The 17,138-nt window shown below is 38.8% G+C and overlaps 1 protein-coding gene across 1 annotated transcript; it reads right to left on the bottom strand.

Moving 5' to 3' along the window:
• Positions 1 to 39: 39 nt before the first annotated feature.
• On the bottom strand, positions 40 to 1,328 carry dharma. Its single transcript, XM_036598785.1, has 3 exons — positions 1,001 to 1,328; positions 716 to 903; positions 40 to 137 (listed from the first exon to the last, which is right to left on the bottom strand). The coding sequence occupies exons 1-3, from the start codon at positions 1,326 to 1,328 to the stop codon at positions 60 to 62; spliced, it is 594 nt and encodes a 197-aa protein (XP_036454678.1). The 3' UTR covers positions 40 to 59.
• Positions 1,329 to 17,138: the final 15,810 nt, after the last annotated feature.

The raw sequence follows: 17,138 nt of genomic DNA, 5'->3' as shown, positions 1-17,138 counted from the left end.
ACATCACAACAATGGGGTAAATTTAATAAAACTTTATTTTGTGTGTACAAAACAGCAGCTCACGCCAGGTCCGTTTGGGGAGGGTCACTTGAGGGCTTCTGTCTTTTCCTCCTTGCACGACGGTTTTTGAACCACACCTGAAAGAGAACAACAAGATTCTGAGTGCTGTATTCTAACAAGGATATAAATAATGATGAAAATAAGAAGTGACTATTAGATATATGCAGTGTTGAGCAGTAACAGACTACATCTGTTCAATCTGTACAATCTGGAAGATGTGGTCTAAGTAGGATATCTTAGAAAATAGGTGTAATCAGATTACAGTTACTTATGGATTTCTATTGCATTTTTTGATTAGACAACAATCAATGAATAAATAAGTCTATTTGTTCTTAATTCACTGAGTGTACCTATAAACTGCATAATAGCAAAATGTTACAATGACCGCTGGAGAAAGAGGGCCCTATAGGGCTGATGGTTGAACTTTGTGAAAGCCATTAACCAATTATGAAACCAAACAAAGCAGTTAGATCAGAAATATTTCAAAAGCAATCAGATTAGATTAGGTTCTAAACTTGAAATAAATTTAAAATATTATGTTGCTTATTTGATTATTAGTCGTTTAATCTGAGTACATTTCCTAAGTAAGCTACTCAACACTGGAAACACAATGCAAATGTTGAAGCAGAGCCTCTAAAAACGCTAGTTGTCTTACCCGGACTGTCTCCTCGCTGAGGCCGGTGTTTCTGGCTAGCTCTGCCCGGGCCTCCACACTCGGGTACTCGGTGATGGAGAAGAGCTGGTCGAGCTGCTTCGTCTGGTTCTCTGTGAACACGGTTCTTATCCTGTTCCTCTGCCTCTGTTGACCACTCTGGTAACAGTGGGCTTCCTCTCTGTCGCAATCTGTAGACAATTAAACAACAGATCACATTAATAAATCACGTGAACTTTGTGGATTTAGTTTATCAGAGTTATCAGGCTGATTTAGAAGCTAGCTTACCTGGATGGGGGTGAAACCACCGCTCACTGCCGTAGCAGTTCATGTTGAAGTTAGCTTGATAGTAAGTGACCGGTCCACAGCAGTTGAAGGTGTTGTAATAAGGTGCTAGGTCGTAGATTCCCGGGCACGGAGGCTGAAGACCCATCATAGCGCCCCCTCTGGTCTGAGAGTTGAAGCCGCTCGATGGCAGCAGGTTCATTTCACTGAAGTCTCCTCTGAAGACCTGCGCAGCTCCAGGACTCTGCACCACTGGCTGCGTGTGAGGCGTGTGAGTGTTTTCGCCCAGGATGTAGTCGATGGTGAAGTTGGAGAACTTGGAGGCGTCCATGTTCTTCTCCTCTCACTTCAGGCGCTGGTCATGTAAAGTGGGCTCCTGCAGGCTGGATCTGTCTTCTAACTCCTTCCTCAGCTGTTCTGTCTCAACAATGAACTCCCTCTCGAGTAACTCAGTATTTATTCTCTCCACCATCTTGACTTCAAACTGAGTCCAGGGCTGGTATTAATAACTCCATTATTGGTCAATTAACACCTCTTGTGTTCACAGTGGAAGCGCAGAGGTCGTTCAAAGGCAGTTATCTTTTTGATATAACACTTTAAAGAACCTAATATCCTTTGTACTTTACAGTTTGATTACTTTGATACTTTTAAGTTCAAAGGAAAGTTTGCAGAAAACGTTTATTATAGCCTAGGCTACGTGATTGAATATTTAATAAGGGAGCTCGAGCGTCCAAATGTTTGGAATCACAGCTGAAAAGTTGGGAAAAGTTAGAAAAATGTTGCAGATAAATGTATGAAATTAATCTATTATGGTGTTAGTACTCTACAACTTAACAAACTTTAACTAATTAGTAGGGAGGAAGAAATGTGAACTGTGTCCAGACTGTTGGACAGAGATGTAGATTCTAAAATAAAGCTGTAAAACATTGCTTCGTATTCGACACGTGATCAGATCTTAAGGTAGATAACGTATAAAGAAATTACTTTAAATACAATACAACAATAAAATGTACTACAATAATGATATTATACGTTATTTAACTTTGACACTGTATAAAACTGAATAAAATAATAACAATTGAAGATTTTAATTCTAAATTGCTTGTAAGTCCAATTGTAACAGTTTTGGATATATCGAGTTTAATTACAGCTGACAGCTGATATATAATGGAAGACATTTTTATTCTCTAATAAAGGTGAAATTAATCTTGATATAGCATTGATAGTTCCTCTATATGTGAAGCCCACTCCCAACAACATATATCATGAAAAAAGAAACTTCTTAAAGGTGGTCTATGATGCGTTTTGAAAGCTTCAGTTATTGACATGACAACTGATTCCAAACTTTTTTTTGGAAATTTTTTTTTGGAAAATTTTTATTTTGCGTTAGCATAATCCTGAAATATTCCCCCTTTAGGCTACTGAACATTCCTTCAAGTTAATAGGGCTAATAAACTGTGTGAATTAAACAAACCCAGCAGGTCTGACGGACGCAATTTATCATTTCACTGTCAGCATGAGCCTATCAGCTACAGTCCATAACTATATTCAGAGTTTCAACACAACGCAGACAACGTCGAATATGCTGTTAAGGAACACAGAAATTAGACTGTTTCTAAATATGAGATGGAAACTAAAACGTATTACACAAAGTAGCTCACTGAACACAGCGATGTGATATCAGAGCATTTTCAAACTTCATTTTTTAGAAGATTTATCGACTTGTTTTACATATTAAATAAAAGACCTGATGAGGAGTTCAGCCTCTGATGAGCTGTGAGATGATGACGTCACGCATTGATGTCCGTGTTCAAAGCACGAAAGTGAAACTCCGCGTCTCTGAAGTTGGTCAGATTAAAGTGGACCTGTCGCGTGTGACGCAGTTTATGATCACAGTCAATAGGCGAGGTTTGGACATGCTCTCTTTTACAGTCGGTTTGTTCTATGAGCGATTCAGCACACATTAAACTGGAGTTGGTATTTGTTACTTGTTTCATTTAATGAGAGAAATAAGCCTCACAGTGACCTCTCGTGCACACGCGCGCCTGCACACTGAACGTCCAGTCCAGCCACAGGCCTGTATGTATGTATTTAACTCCATCACACACCTCCATACTGCCACACACACACTTGTAATTAAAGCTGAAAGATGAATCAAGTCGCCATTTGAAAGAGTGCAAGAAATGCAGTTTTAATTAGACTCTATTCTCCACACTGTTGTCTTAAGTTTTAAGTGGAGAAATAAATTTCACCTAATGGCACGGAGCTTGTGAACTGCCTTTAGATGAGTTAGACCTTCCCAGCCCTGCTCCTGGAGTCCTGCATAGTTCAGTGTTTTCTCTGCTCCCAACACACCTGATCCAACGAATCAGTTCATTAGTGAACCCTAACTGAGTAGAGCTGTGCAGGGCAGAGGATCCGCCAGGACCAGGGCTGGGAACCTGTGACTTAGATCAATCAAAAACAACCACACACACACACACACACATGCTGTGTACAACCCAAACACTAAACTGGCAGTAAATGGCAGCTTTCAAGTCTTAAACCAGAAAAAGTGATCCTTATTCCTAATTTGACAATTGAAAAGCTGTAAAAGCTCTGACCTTTCCAACAATCTTAGTATTGTTTCATCAGTTTTTAGTTATTTTCTAAATTGTGTACTTATTTTATTACTTCATCTTTGACTATTTGTGACACTCTTGGTACTGTTTCATTAGAATTGTAAATATTTCCTTAGTTATATATTTAATGTTGACTTTGTTTTTTTTTCTTTTTTATTATTGTCATTTTTCCCCCGTTTTTTCTGTTTCTATCTTGAAGTCCTCTTTTGTTATAACATATGGTGGATATTCTGGTCTTCTTGGCCAAAACAACAGGCACTTCATTTATAAAATATAAGCACAATTCAAATCACGGTCACAAGATTGGTCAGATCACAAATTTCCCCAGTTTTGCTCAAATGGTTCAGACCTATTTGTAATAATTTCTTTACAGTGTTTTTCATAGACCTCTGTACTTCTGAAGGTACATGTTGCTGCGCATGAACTTTAACTTTGATCCTAGTAAACAAAGATAGATCTTGTAAAAGCTGAATTTTGTGTAAAATGACAGAATTTGCTATTTTCTCTTTCAGCTGTCCAGAAAGCTTCATGTAGCATCTTATATCAGCCCCATGTGGGTGATTTATTTATGTATTTATTTATTTATTTAGTCACTCAAAATGGACTTAAATTTGTCAGCAATTAAACACAATTCTGCTCTCAGAGGAAAATAGAAGCGCGTTGATATTTTGCGCATGCCGTCAAAATGTCGCCATCTTTTGGCTGTAGGTGGTGCTGCATGTATTTAAAGAGACAGCAGCTCGAAGCTGATAAACAGCATAACATAACGTAACGTGACTGTTGGAGATCTTGGCTCATATACCACTAAACTGCATAACTAACATCTGTGTCCTGCTTTTAATAGTGTGGATATTTACACAATATAATGTGATGAAGAGATTTTAATGCTGTACTACTTTTTATTATGCAGCATTACTGTGCTGAACAGAATTGGAGAATTTGCCTTTCTTGGGAAGTTGTGGAATTCATTAAGAAAGTGTCATAACTGTAGACACGGTATATTTTCAAATAATAATAATAATAATAACAACAACAACAATAAAACATACAAATAAATTGAGGTTACCTCAAGATTAAATGATCAAGGATCACTTTAAACACACAGATCAGGGATGTTACTAATGGTGCATCAGATAATACATAGGGAATGTACATTTTACAAACTGACAGATTCCACCAACATGACTGGGTTTATAACGTCAATATTCAGTTGCTTTTTTAAGCTACTTGGGTTTACAAAGAAATCATATGAAAATCCCACTGAGCGGATATTGGTTTTTTTTTCTTGTTTCTGTGCCAAATGAGATCATTTGATAATCCGCAGTTGCCCACTAAGAAGATCGTATACGTAGTACTTAGTACAAATACCGTGTCTTCCTGTTCTGGAGCAGTTGTTTCAGCATCCGCCCTCTTCTTTCTGAAAGAAAAATGTGGTCTCGACAGTGCAGAGGGGTTTTGGCCCTATTATTACCCTTCACCCTCTCGGGCTTAGGGAAATATCCTGTTTTACCATCTATAGATGGAAAGAGAATAACGAAACTAGAATTATACAGCTAAATCCTAAAATAGTGCAGCATTTCATAGAGACTTCATGCAATTTTGTAGCCAAAGAAACTGAACGGGCACATCTTCCTTCAGTGGAAAATGTAGAAATATGCTAAATGTGGTACGACTCTTTCAATGGTTAAAAAGATGAATGAGTGCATCACATCAATCAATCATACACAAGCTTAATAGATCAAAAATATAACAGCATCAACTGGGTAGAGCTAAAAAGATCAAAGCAACTGCAGCCCACTCTTCACAAACATCAGCATTCATCAAAGCAGCAGAGCTCACAATGAAGCCGGCACAGCACCACACTGGAGCTAAAGAAAATCTGTGTCTGTGCACAGCATTGAATTATGAATTGATGCGACCCATTTTCGGTCTTGCACTACACATTTTTGTCAGTTGTAAGCATAAGTGAGCATCCATCTCTGAAGCCAGAGATTTGCACAACGCAACTGACAACGATTGATATGATTTGGGCCAATAGGCAATTAGCAAATGCATGACCTCTCCCAAGCCTAGCTGCCTGCTCAGCGAGGGCTTGCAGCAACGGCTCTGCCAAATCAAACTGATCTGAGCATGTAACATAAGGTCCACTGAACTAGACATGAATCCAAAAAGGCAAAAATAAATACAGCTGCTCTAAAACAACATCTAAACATATTTGGGCCAAACACAGAGAAATGAGGGGAAAATTTTGATACGATAACAGATTTAGCCTGTTCTGATCTCAATAGCTTTGATAGTGAGAGTACCAAGACTGACAAACAAGTAAGTTGAAGTAAGTCTGCTTACAGGTAAAGCTCCTTTTTAGAATGCATCTAGGCCAGAAATGCTGTAGTCGTGTGAAACAAAATGGACCAAGTTAATGGAGTTTGAAATTGAGATTAGCTGAGTCATACAGTGGTGCTTGGCAGAGAGAGAAGAAAACCTGAAGATGTCTTTTGAATAACTGAACTCGTGTAGTGACGCATGCACTATGTTGCTGCAGGGAGAAACATTTCACCAGAAAAGAATTCAAAGAAAACAAGAGAACAAGGTCAAATAACACGGTCGAAAGACAACTGATTCTGTTCTTCCACTCTTAAAAATAAGGGTTCCTAAATGGTTCTAAACTTGGATATGCAGTTCCAGGAAAATGCTTTAATTAATGTAGAGAAGGCATGTCAAACTGGGGACCTTGTGGTGCAGGTGGTGTAGAGCATCATCATGTGAAGATTCTTTAAACCTTCTTTTAAGGTTCTTCACACTCACACATCTGATTTACAAAAATCATTTGAGAGGTTCTTTAGGGAACATTCTATGGCATCACTCCAAAGAATTCTCCTTAAAACATTTATTTTTTAAAGTATATACAGTCATATGCAAAAGTTTCAACATCCACAGCCAAAAGACAATTTTTGTTGATTTTCTCAGTGAGAATTAATGAACACATCCTCTACAGGGAACAAACATAAATATTTTCTGCAAATTATAGTGCACAATTTCTATTTCTATGAGTTTAACATATTGGAAAAAATAAAACAAAAAAATGTGTCTTAACAAATAAACAGTAATTAATAAAACATTAAAACGTGCAGAAGTTGCTTACAAATCAACAAAACATGTACTTTGACCTCCCAGACCTCTGCATACGACTGTTTAAGAGGTTCTTCATGGGTTCTTTAATAAAGGCAATTGTACATAGAGAATCATGATTATTTGGTTGCTTAAATTGTTTTTTGTATGGTTAAATTGCTATACTTTATGATGGACAGCCCTGATTGTTTAAATGAACTTAAATATAGCACCATACAGAACCCTTTTTGCTAAGAGTATAAATGAAGACTAAGCTTAATTTGAGGCATGTATCACACAGGGCCCATTTCCTACATTTTTCCTGTATTTTATTTTTCCTGAGGTCCATTCATGATGTTTATGTTGGTTTATTTACCAAAGAGAGTCATAATTTCATTTTTACATGACCATTTTTAGCTTCTCTTTATCCCTGTATAAAGAAGGTATTTTTGTTACTGTACCTTAAAGGGCCCATATCCTACATTTGACTTGTATTTTATTTTTCCTGAGGTCTGCTTATAACATACGTGTTGTTTTATGTACCAAAAACAGTCATAATTCACTTTTACATGACCATTTAGCAACCTCTCTTATTCCTTAGAATTAAATGGGCTCTTTTGTTACTGTGCCTTTAAGACATAGATATATGTAAATGACCTCTATTCTGATTGGCTGCCCCATATTGTGCATCATTCAAAAGCAGTCCAGGCTAAAACACTCTTTATAACATAAACTGGCAGGGCTAATCTAATGTAGGTTGTATAGATGATGAGAAAAATCTTTAATACTTTAAAATGGACATATGTAAATCTCTATGTATATTCATATGTAGATATCTTTTCTGATTGGCTGCATTTTATTGTGCCTCATTCAAAACAGCAGTCCACGCTGAAACATTCCATATAACATCAACATGAGTGGGCGGGGCTACATTAGTGTAAGCTGATTCGGTGGTAATATGTAAATCTTTTGGTCTTTGTGACATCACAAAAATTCAGAACAAGCTGTTTTTGCAGCTTAATTTCCATATATGGACTGTATGGACTGAGAAGCGAACAGTACATTTTGAAACAATTTTAACAATGTTTGCATACGACATCAAACTTCAACAAAATGAGAGAATTTTGTTCTTCCCTGATATGGGCTCCTTAAATTGTGTTCATGAGTCAGCAGGTTCATACAGTAGATCTTGCTCTGCCTTGATAGTCTCTACATTCTGATAGTTTAGGCCATCGTCCGTGTAAGGCAGACGTATTAAAGGCCAAACTTCTCCTTGACTCCTCCAGATGGCTTCAGAAGCAGGTCACATCTCATCCCAGCTAAGAGCCTCTGTGTCAAGTCAGTGTGATTTGTAGCCTCCTTACAAAGCAATTAGAATTATGAACTGTGTAGCACAGTTCGGTCAAGCGTCTGAAGGTCAGGTTGCCAAACTCAATCCCACACCAGCTGCCTCGGTTAGAGAGAACAGATCAAATGTCACTCAGTGAGTGTAACCTATATAAAAATGCTGTATCACAGAATGTTGGTTTCAGGGTCACCCTCTATTACCCTACTGACCACTTATTTGTATAAGTTTGCTTTGTAGAACTGTAATTGACACACATATGGGTTGCCTTTAAGCCTGGGGCAAATGTTCCAAATGATTCCAAAAGGAAACAGAGATGTAGTTCCAGTTCTGTCTCCAACTGGAATCAGTTGAAATAAACATCACTGCCAACTGGAGTCTTTCACTGATGCTGACATTGTGGCGACAATTAGTCATCTTTGCTGGCATATTCCAACCTAGTATGAACATCTGACTACTTGAGCCCTCTCAGGGTTGCATGAGGACTTTCCTGAGGAGGCTATGCTAAAATATTTACTCACCTAAGACAAGATTCGAGAAGACAATTGGCTGTTTTTTTAGATGTTAGCACTTATCCATTTTCTTAGCTGGAGAAGCTTAAGGTAGGCTGCAGGATAGTGACGACCTAATTATGTCTGTGTAGGCTCCTGACAAAGCTTCTCCCTGCCCTCTGAAAACCTGCAAAATAAGACATCTTAAGTTATCACATCCATTTAACATGCCTTCAGGCATATAGTACACTACAGCCATGGTGAAGGCTCAACATCAAAGCAGATCAGCAATATGTGTCATGCAGTACACAGCACAGCCATGAGGGGGGGACATTCTATTAAAAGAATGCCATACTGGTGAGGCATTACATAATTACTACACAAACATTGAATGATTCATTGTAAGAATGGGGCTTACTCAAACAAGCTGTGTTGTGCTCCCTCTACAATATTCAAATCCTACTCATAGAGAAATGTCTACTGACGTGGCACTGAACAAATATGAAACTGCCAGCAAGGTGAAGTCCGTTTTGTTAGAGAAGGGGGTCAGGCAAACATTTTGTATGTCCCAGGGGAGGTCGTCACAAATAGAAGGAGCATCTGTGTGCCTGGCCTGCTGGTCCTACCCTGAAGTACTGCTGCTCTGGGACCAAAGCCCTCCCAAACAGACCGGCCCACACACATGAGCACGTTTACACACACACACGCATACACACACACACACACACACACACACACACACACACACACACATATATATTCACTGAGAATTATACAGCATTTGCCTTTAGTACAGCTTCCATTCTTTTTGGGACACTTGCTTTCGAAGAAATCTGCAGGGTTATATTTCCACACCTCCAAAGTCCAGTCTTAGAAGTTGGTTGCATTTTTTGCTTCTCACAATCTAAATAATCCCAAACAAACTCAGTGAAAGTGAGGTCTGGACTCTTGGGTGGTCAGCCCATTATATATGTTCTTTTTTTGAAGACACATTGTCTTCTCACAGTGGAAGGATGGACAGAAACACCTGTGGACTTTTTCAGATCTGAAGCCAGAGTGAAATTTGATTTTTCTCTCAAAGATGAGAGCTTTAAGTACTGTTTTTCTGATGGTGATAGTTTTGGTGGTCTGCCAGTTCTACATTCTCCTTACTTATGCCAGGGATTATCTTATATTGAATCTTTAATCCTAAAAATATTGCTGTCTCTGTATGTACACATATACAGTCCCAAAAGTTATCCTTGTAAGTTTTTCACTTTTATTAATTGCTGAGAGTGATCTTTATACACACAAGAAATGTCTATGCTATAATATGATTAATATCTGATTAGTATCATCTAACCTTGACTCTAAAAATCAAAATGTGCTTTCAGAGTGCTGAGCTGTAAATCCTTTATACCTTGTTATATCCAGAATTGTTATAAATTAATACACAGCAATGATCCCCCTTGATGTAAAATAAAATGGGAATATATGTAAACCTAAACCCCCAGTTGATAAATCTCAGTTAATCCTGTTGTTGCCCTTCAGTTGAAAGTAACATGAAGCATTAGCTTTAGTAAAAGTCAGAACACTTTTGCTGGTCCTGATATGCTATATTAGTCCTGTTTCCCTTGTTTTGAAAATGCCTTGAAAATGTACAAGCAGGCACATTGTCAAATGCTCACCAACACAATGTTCATACACCAAACCAACTACAGGCCCGTATGTATTTCTGCCGTAACTCCAACACCCAGCGCAACTGTCCCTGACCCACTTCACAAACCACCATATGGCTACTTAGGCCCATGAAGCTACCAAGTCATGGGAATATGGCTATTCATCTTTTTTTGACTGTATGATATATATTGATGGAAGGTGTTAGATCTAATTTAAGTAACCACACCTCTCTCTCTCTCTGTCTCTCACATCAGATTCAGAAAGCCTGAACTTCACCTCTGCCCCTATTCTGTAATGAAGCCTGCGGCCTCCTCACCTTTCCACCTCACTGGACACATGTGCGATTGTTCTGCTGGACGGGCCAATTTGGGAGCTCTTCTTGCTTGCATAATTAGAGTGGGGGTACAGCAAATAAATCCACTCCAGTGCATAATTACAGTGTGTTTTGTTCATAATTAGCAGAGTGAGTAATCCTTTCAGACGGGCCCAGTGAATTATCACAGAAGGAAAGGAACCCTCCCCGTGCAGGGAGATGAGTGAGAGCTAACGCTTTCTCCTTTCTTTGGGCAAGAAGGAAGACACATAGAGGCTGTCTTCGCGAGCGGTCTGCTAGTGAAGGTTGGCTGACAGATCTCGGAGACCCCAGTGTATTGGCACACTCTTCTCGTCTATTTTGATCAAAGGAGCTAAATGGTGTCACTCTGTCTTGCCATGTGCTTGCCAGGTTTGCATCCAGTGCCTGTCAGACAACAGGGCATGCCCTTGAGGGTTCTTCCTTTGTTCCTCTCTAATCAACACAGCAAAAGCCTTTGGGAAGGTTGCCTATTAATACACTTATTCCATCTCTCTGGAAAGACATGCCACATACACGCTATTCTTCAGTGGGTTGCATCTTCCTTAGAAGAATAATAGAATGACATTTAAGATCAACCCCGTTTCATTTTTTGTATTCCAATGTGTGTTATCTGTTTTGTTTATAAGCATGAGATATTGTCCCAATAGTTTGTAATTTTCTACAGCATAGTTGCAGTTTTTATTTGTAAATGTGAAGTTATTACACAAAGAGGTTTTATGTGATTCACAGGAAGCTCCTTTGAATTCTGCCCTTACGTAACTGGTCCAGAATACGTCTTCATTTGAATATGCGTATTACGCTCCTAACAGGCCTATCAGCGAGCCTCGTGCATGCAAATAAATCCATGTGTTGATATGCCACGCTGATTTAACACATTCTAAAGGTGAATTTAAAACGGATGTGCTTTAAAGCAGGTTATTTAATTTATAAGGTTGATTTAATTTGGGAAATAAGGCAAGGGCACCCAGTGTGACAGATGCAAAGCCCTTCTGCTTTGTCACACATAACTGGCCTAGACATGACTGCACATTTTCAGTCCATTAGCTGGCATGTTATTTACATGCCTTCACTGAAGACTTAACCAAGACAGTGTAAAGTTCAAGGTTATCTAGGTTATACTGGTGTAAACAGGACTTTGGGAAAACGTTTAACCTACAAGTCAACTTACAAAAGTATAGCTATTACAGTCATACAGCATTCAACTGCTTAGTGGTTTTTAGCTAAAAACAATACAATACAAATAAAAAATAACTTTAACTAAAAGATGTTTTACCATGTTAGCTACCGCGCATCTTACTTGTATTTGCGTTGATGGTATGTTATCCTCACAATACAAAAATTGGCGAACAAAAAGGGGATGCAGAAAGAATATTTAGCCAATTTCTGTATCAACAAGGACTATATTGCTAAATAAAAAAATTAACACATTAAATGCCTGTTTCAGAAACTGCAAATCAATCAACTGGTATGGCTAAGTTTTATCATTTACTTTATCATACAAATATTAAATTCAGTCATTTAGTTACACGAGACTGCTGATTTTTAACAAATCTATAGAAAATCCAAACTTGTTTGTGAATAAAGATATGAAATTTACATCACAAGTAATAAAAAGTTTTAGACATTTAGCCAAAGTATAACTACACAAAATTTAATCACTTCAGACCAGGCGCGGAGAATGGTCTCGAGAGGCCCCTGGACAGAAAAGTCTTTGGAGGTCCCCCACACTCGTAATAAATGAAAATAATATGATAATTAAAAATTAAAGACCTGAAAAGTGAGATCAAACAATAGTTAATGTTTGTGTGTATGTCCACTGTGAACAACACTGCACTTCATTTTTTGCTGTTAAAAATTAACAAAATTAGCTTTAGTGATGTGCAGTATTCTACTGTGTCATCTACATCATAGGATTCAAATATTTAGATATTATTTTCATGCACCAAAAACAATTAAAACAGAAATGTCTTCATATCATATTTCTTCATTTAATTAATTAATATATTCAAGGGCCATTTGTGTAACTAATGTTTTGCAGTGGACCATCCCACATATTTGACCTATCTTGAGCCTTGTGGTCTGAAGCCCACCGAGGCCCCAGGCAGACAGAGGCCCTTGGGCACTGGCCCCACTGGCCCAGCCAGTAATCCATCTCAGCTTCAGAACAAGTTCTGTGGCACTTTTCCTTATCGCACTAAATGTAGTTGTTGGATATGATAAAGTCTTACGTCTTAAACATCATTTTATACAAACACTTTTTTAGGGGAGGCGGAGGCTATAAAGTGCTATGTTCTTCTTCTTATTATTTTTATTATTATTATTATTATTATTATTATTATTATAGTCTCTGATGCAGATGTCTATTAAAATGTAGGCTAATAAAAGCAGTTATACAGATATACATGCACCTGTAAGCATCCCAGTGTTTCACTATGTTATTTATGAAACAATAATCTCCAACAAGTATCAGGAAAAAGAAATAAATAATGAAAGAAACAAAACTAAAAAGTCAGTCACGTGCTCCAGAGGCGTGGCTTTAGCCTACCTGTGTCAGGTGGTAATTCAGTTTACCTGGAACTGCCAAGATTGTGTTTCCTTATCAGTGGGGCTCGGAGCATTTTGGATTTCCTCCGTCTTTCGCTAAAGTGGGAGTTTGTGTGGAGGTTTTGCAGAGTGAGTGCTCAGAGGTCGAGTGTGGATGTAAACTTGATGCTGGTATTCAGACCCCGGGGGGGGTTCCTGAGGCACCTGAGGCACCTGAGGCACGAGCTTTCGGAGAGCTGCATGAGTGAGTCAGGCAAACCTACACGTAAGTGCAACGCTCACTCCTGACTGTTATTTCTGCTGTTCCATCGACACCCGTTTTGTAATGCAGTCATACAAGACCCACTTTCAGACAGACTGCAGAGTTCACTTGTGCGCGACACGTTAAAGTTTTTTAGGACGTTTGTGAATTGCAGTGTTTGTAAAGTGCGACTTGTGCATGGAAACCAAACAAGTCTACGTGTACGTTTATAATGAGATTCAAACTTTAATATTTCGCAGGCCTACGTCATTAGACGTTATAGCACTTGTTAGTTGTTTCTACGTGTTTGCTCGCTTTCTCTACACGAACACGTTCAGCACGTAAATAGTTCCCCTCCGTAGTTCCAGGCTTTATTATTCGCTCTTAAGGTTAATGTTTAGTAATGATAGCCTACCTGTGGTAAAGCACGCATGACTCATGGTTAAAGCAGCATGTCAAGCCATCCGGTTACCTGCTTCGTAAGTGTCTGCTGGCCTGTTGGCCTGTTTGTCTTGGGCCTATTGTGTGCCTCACTGAAATGTGATGCTGAAACGCTCTTCTGTGTGATCAAGCACCATAGTACAGTGCCCTGTGTTCATTTGGAGCTGCGTTTTACTGTTACTTGAGTTTTCATGTTAATAGTGATAGTTCATCAAAGGATATTATTACAACACTGTCAGTGTCAAAATGAATTGGCTATAGTCTTGAAATGCGTTCACTCATTTTATTCTGGCACAAAGACATCAATGCTCTTTCAGTCATCTTTCAGCACACAGAGAGGATAAGTACTCAGGATATGTGCTCATTGAATTATTCATCTTTGCTTTTGACACTTTTTCTTTCCCTCTGCTTTGTTCAACACACATTTTTCCTTTTAAAAAATGAGACTTCATTCGCATCATTTTTTTTTTATTCTTTACAAAAATATATAGTGCATGTATTTCCTAGACAGCTCTGGCAGGGGTAGTTATGGTGGGCGCAACAGCAAATACAGAGATTTTCATATCCATATAATTCTTCCGTGCTCCAGACTGCAAATCCTCCAATTGTCACTTCTTGGCCGCTCATCAGCATGAAAATGGAGCCTGATCTCTAAGCCCTATCAGCAGTTAAGAGGGAGAAGAAGTAAGACTAGGCCGTACCTTATTGAGCTGGTTTATGGAACACTTAGCGTGGGCCGCTCACATGATGATAGTGATCATCATGAGGAGAGACGCTACGCTTATGCAAATGTGCTCAGCTGACGGTCAGAAGCAGACTGCAGGCAGCGGGTTCAAATCCTTTCTCTTGACTGCCTTGCTATTAGACGAGTATCTCAGCTCAAAGCTTGAATAACCTCACAGTGCCAGAGTTTAATTTCTCTGCTTTGTATGGTCTACAGCCTCTGCTGAAGCGGATGAGCCGTTTACCTGCTCTTGTCTCAGTCCATCAAAACTTTTTTTTTCTCAGTCCGGCCTTCTTATCTCATCCAATTTTTGCTGCTGTGATTGATTTGATTAAATATTTACAATTGTTTTAGTCCATTCTAGGCAAGTAATTACAGAGGGCCCTGGAAATCACTTATTAGGCCTTGCTCAGCAAGGACCTCCCCAGTGCAGAACATAATTTTTTTTCTCTTCTTGCAAAGAACTTAAAGATCAAATGAAGAGTGATTTTATGGCATTTATTATGGATTTTTAGACCATGTGAGTGGTCAGTTCAGACATAGAGCAGAGTACCCTGAATTACCCCTCTGTTGATTCTGTTCATGAATGTTGTCCTACACCAGAACTAATTGGCCTTTCAGTCTCGTGTTCATGCTTCTTGGTTCTTTTGGCATCCAGTGTCCTAATGAGCACTCACTTCATTGTGGTTATTGGCCAGTTTCAAGCGTAGTTGCCTGAAACTCCCAGTGCTTCTGGCCAGAGCTCTGTTTGAAAACTCAGATTTCACCAACACAGCACTGTGTTGCTGCACACATACGCCTCCTTTGTAAAGACTGAGTGACGAATAGGGTGTTGTTCCAACTCTGCCTGGAGGCCATGAGGGTAATGTGATCTGCCAGAGCATTTGTACAATTCTATTAATGAAAATAATCTTTGTTTTCTTAGACGACTTAGTTTTTTTCCTTTTAAGTCTTCGCACTGATCTGAGAGGCACACATAGACGCTCTCGCCCACTCACCCAGTCTTTGTTTGTCTGGCTCACTCTGTCTATCTCTCTCACTCTCTACTGAGAGAATGCCCTTGCTTCAGGCTGTGATGGCTCCGCGTCACAGACAGACATTCCGCTGAGAGAAACGTGCTGTCTGTCCTTGAGTGAATCCTCAGCCATCAGGTGAATGAGCTTGGCTTATTCTCCCTCAGCTCTGCACCTGCTACGAGCCTACTGGCAACAGAAGCAGAGTAGATAACCCAGCGCTCCATTCAGTTTAAAGCTATTCACGTGTTTTAAAAGCGAAATAGCACATGTTCTAAGATGATCAATGTTCCTTTGGTCCCCTAAATGTACTCTGATCTGGCGAAAATCCATGATTTTATGTTCAAACAGGGAACAACTACTAGAAAATGGGCTAGTGAGGAGTGAGCAGTCATATGACGCCATGATTTAGCATACAGTGAACCACACTCAAAGCTAGCTAGTTAGCTAGGCTAAAACTTTGTCATCATATTCCTGGTTGTAAATTTTATTTTATGAGGTGTGATGCAAATGATGCATGCTTGAGAATATCTGGAAAGCTAAACAGAGCAATATAAAACCTTTTGTTTATGCCACCAACAGCATTTTATTATACTTCATAGAGTTGGACTGAACTTTCAGTTTTAGGGCCTGGTGAATGCCCAAGTTCCTTCATGCTGTGTTTGCTCTAGAGCTGCACGGCATGGACATAAAATACAGAAAAAGGGCATTGTACAGACATTTTTGTGTTCACAAAGGTACAAACAATGTAAATGTGCTCTCAAAACTGTAACAATGACCTTAAGCACCAATTGTGTACCTACATTCACTTTCCCAGGGGAAAGATGCATATTTGCACATAAAATAGAAAAGTACAATGAAAAGGCTGGAGTCAATGCAACATAAAAGTGTATATATATAGTACTGAAGACGTATCTTTGAGCCTCCCACCCCACTGACCGTTTACTACCTTTGCTACCTGTAATTTATCATGCAGTGTGCAATAAAGTTGTTGGCTATTGCAATGATATGACGAATGAAAAATTATGATTAAATGCACTGTCCGTTTCAGTGTGTCTCTGACTGCATGAGCAGTAACACATTCTTTTTGCTGTGTAATTAAACCAAAATCATATTAGCTGTTTTTTAAGTTTATTCAGCAGCAGATAACAGTAATGACATCACACTGAGTGTATAAATTTTATTAATTTTTGCAGCCCAAGTTAATACTGTTGTTATTTAGCCTAAACCACTGATACTGTCACTGCAACTCTTCTCTGTCTTTAAATTTGTCTTTTGAAGGATTTCTGAAAGTAGAAACAGCGACTGGTTTTGAAAGTTTTTCAGGATTGTTGGCAGATAGAAAGTGTTGAAAATGGGATTAAAATGCAATTGCTCTGCTCACAAGTGCACAAAAGACTTTTGTGAGAACTGCCAGATTCAACAAGGTAGTTGACAGTCTTGTTCAACCTAATGAGAAACTGAGCACAACTGGTTTAGAGCTAAGTTTCAAGTTTAAAATGCTGTGCTACCATGTCAGGAAAAAAGATACTGTGCAGGTACATTTTTGCATCTATCAAGGTACAAACAGTATAAAGGTGGATTTAATGTCTAACTGTA

This window comes from Colossoma macropomum, unplaced genomic scaffold (assembly GCF_904425465.1).
Source record: "Colossoma macropomum unplaced genomic scaffold, Colossoma_macropomum, whole genome shotgun sequence".
NCBI lineage: Eukaryota > Metazoa > Chordata > Actinopteri > Characiformes > Serrasalmidae > Colossoma > Colossoma macropomum.
The sequence above is the reverse complement of the archived record's forward strand: the minus strand, read 5'-3'. Positions and strand labels throughout refer to the sequence as shown.

Bases quoted from the DNA above. Each gene is read 5' to 3' on its own strand.
- dharma (XM_036598785.1), bottom strand. From the start codon at position 1,328: ATGGACGCCTCCAAGTTCTCCAACTTCACCATCGACTACATCCTGGGC. The intron at 904-1,000 runs GTAAGCTAGCTT...AATTGTCTACAG, and splicing joins GTGGTTTCACCCCCATCCAG to ATTGCGACAGAGAGGAAGCC. The intron at 138-715 runs GTAAGACAACTA...GTTCTCTTTCAG, and splicing joins TCAGCGAGGAGACAGTCCGG to GTGTGGTTCAAAAACCGTCG.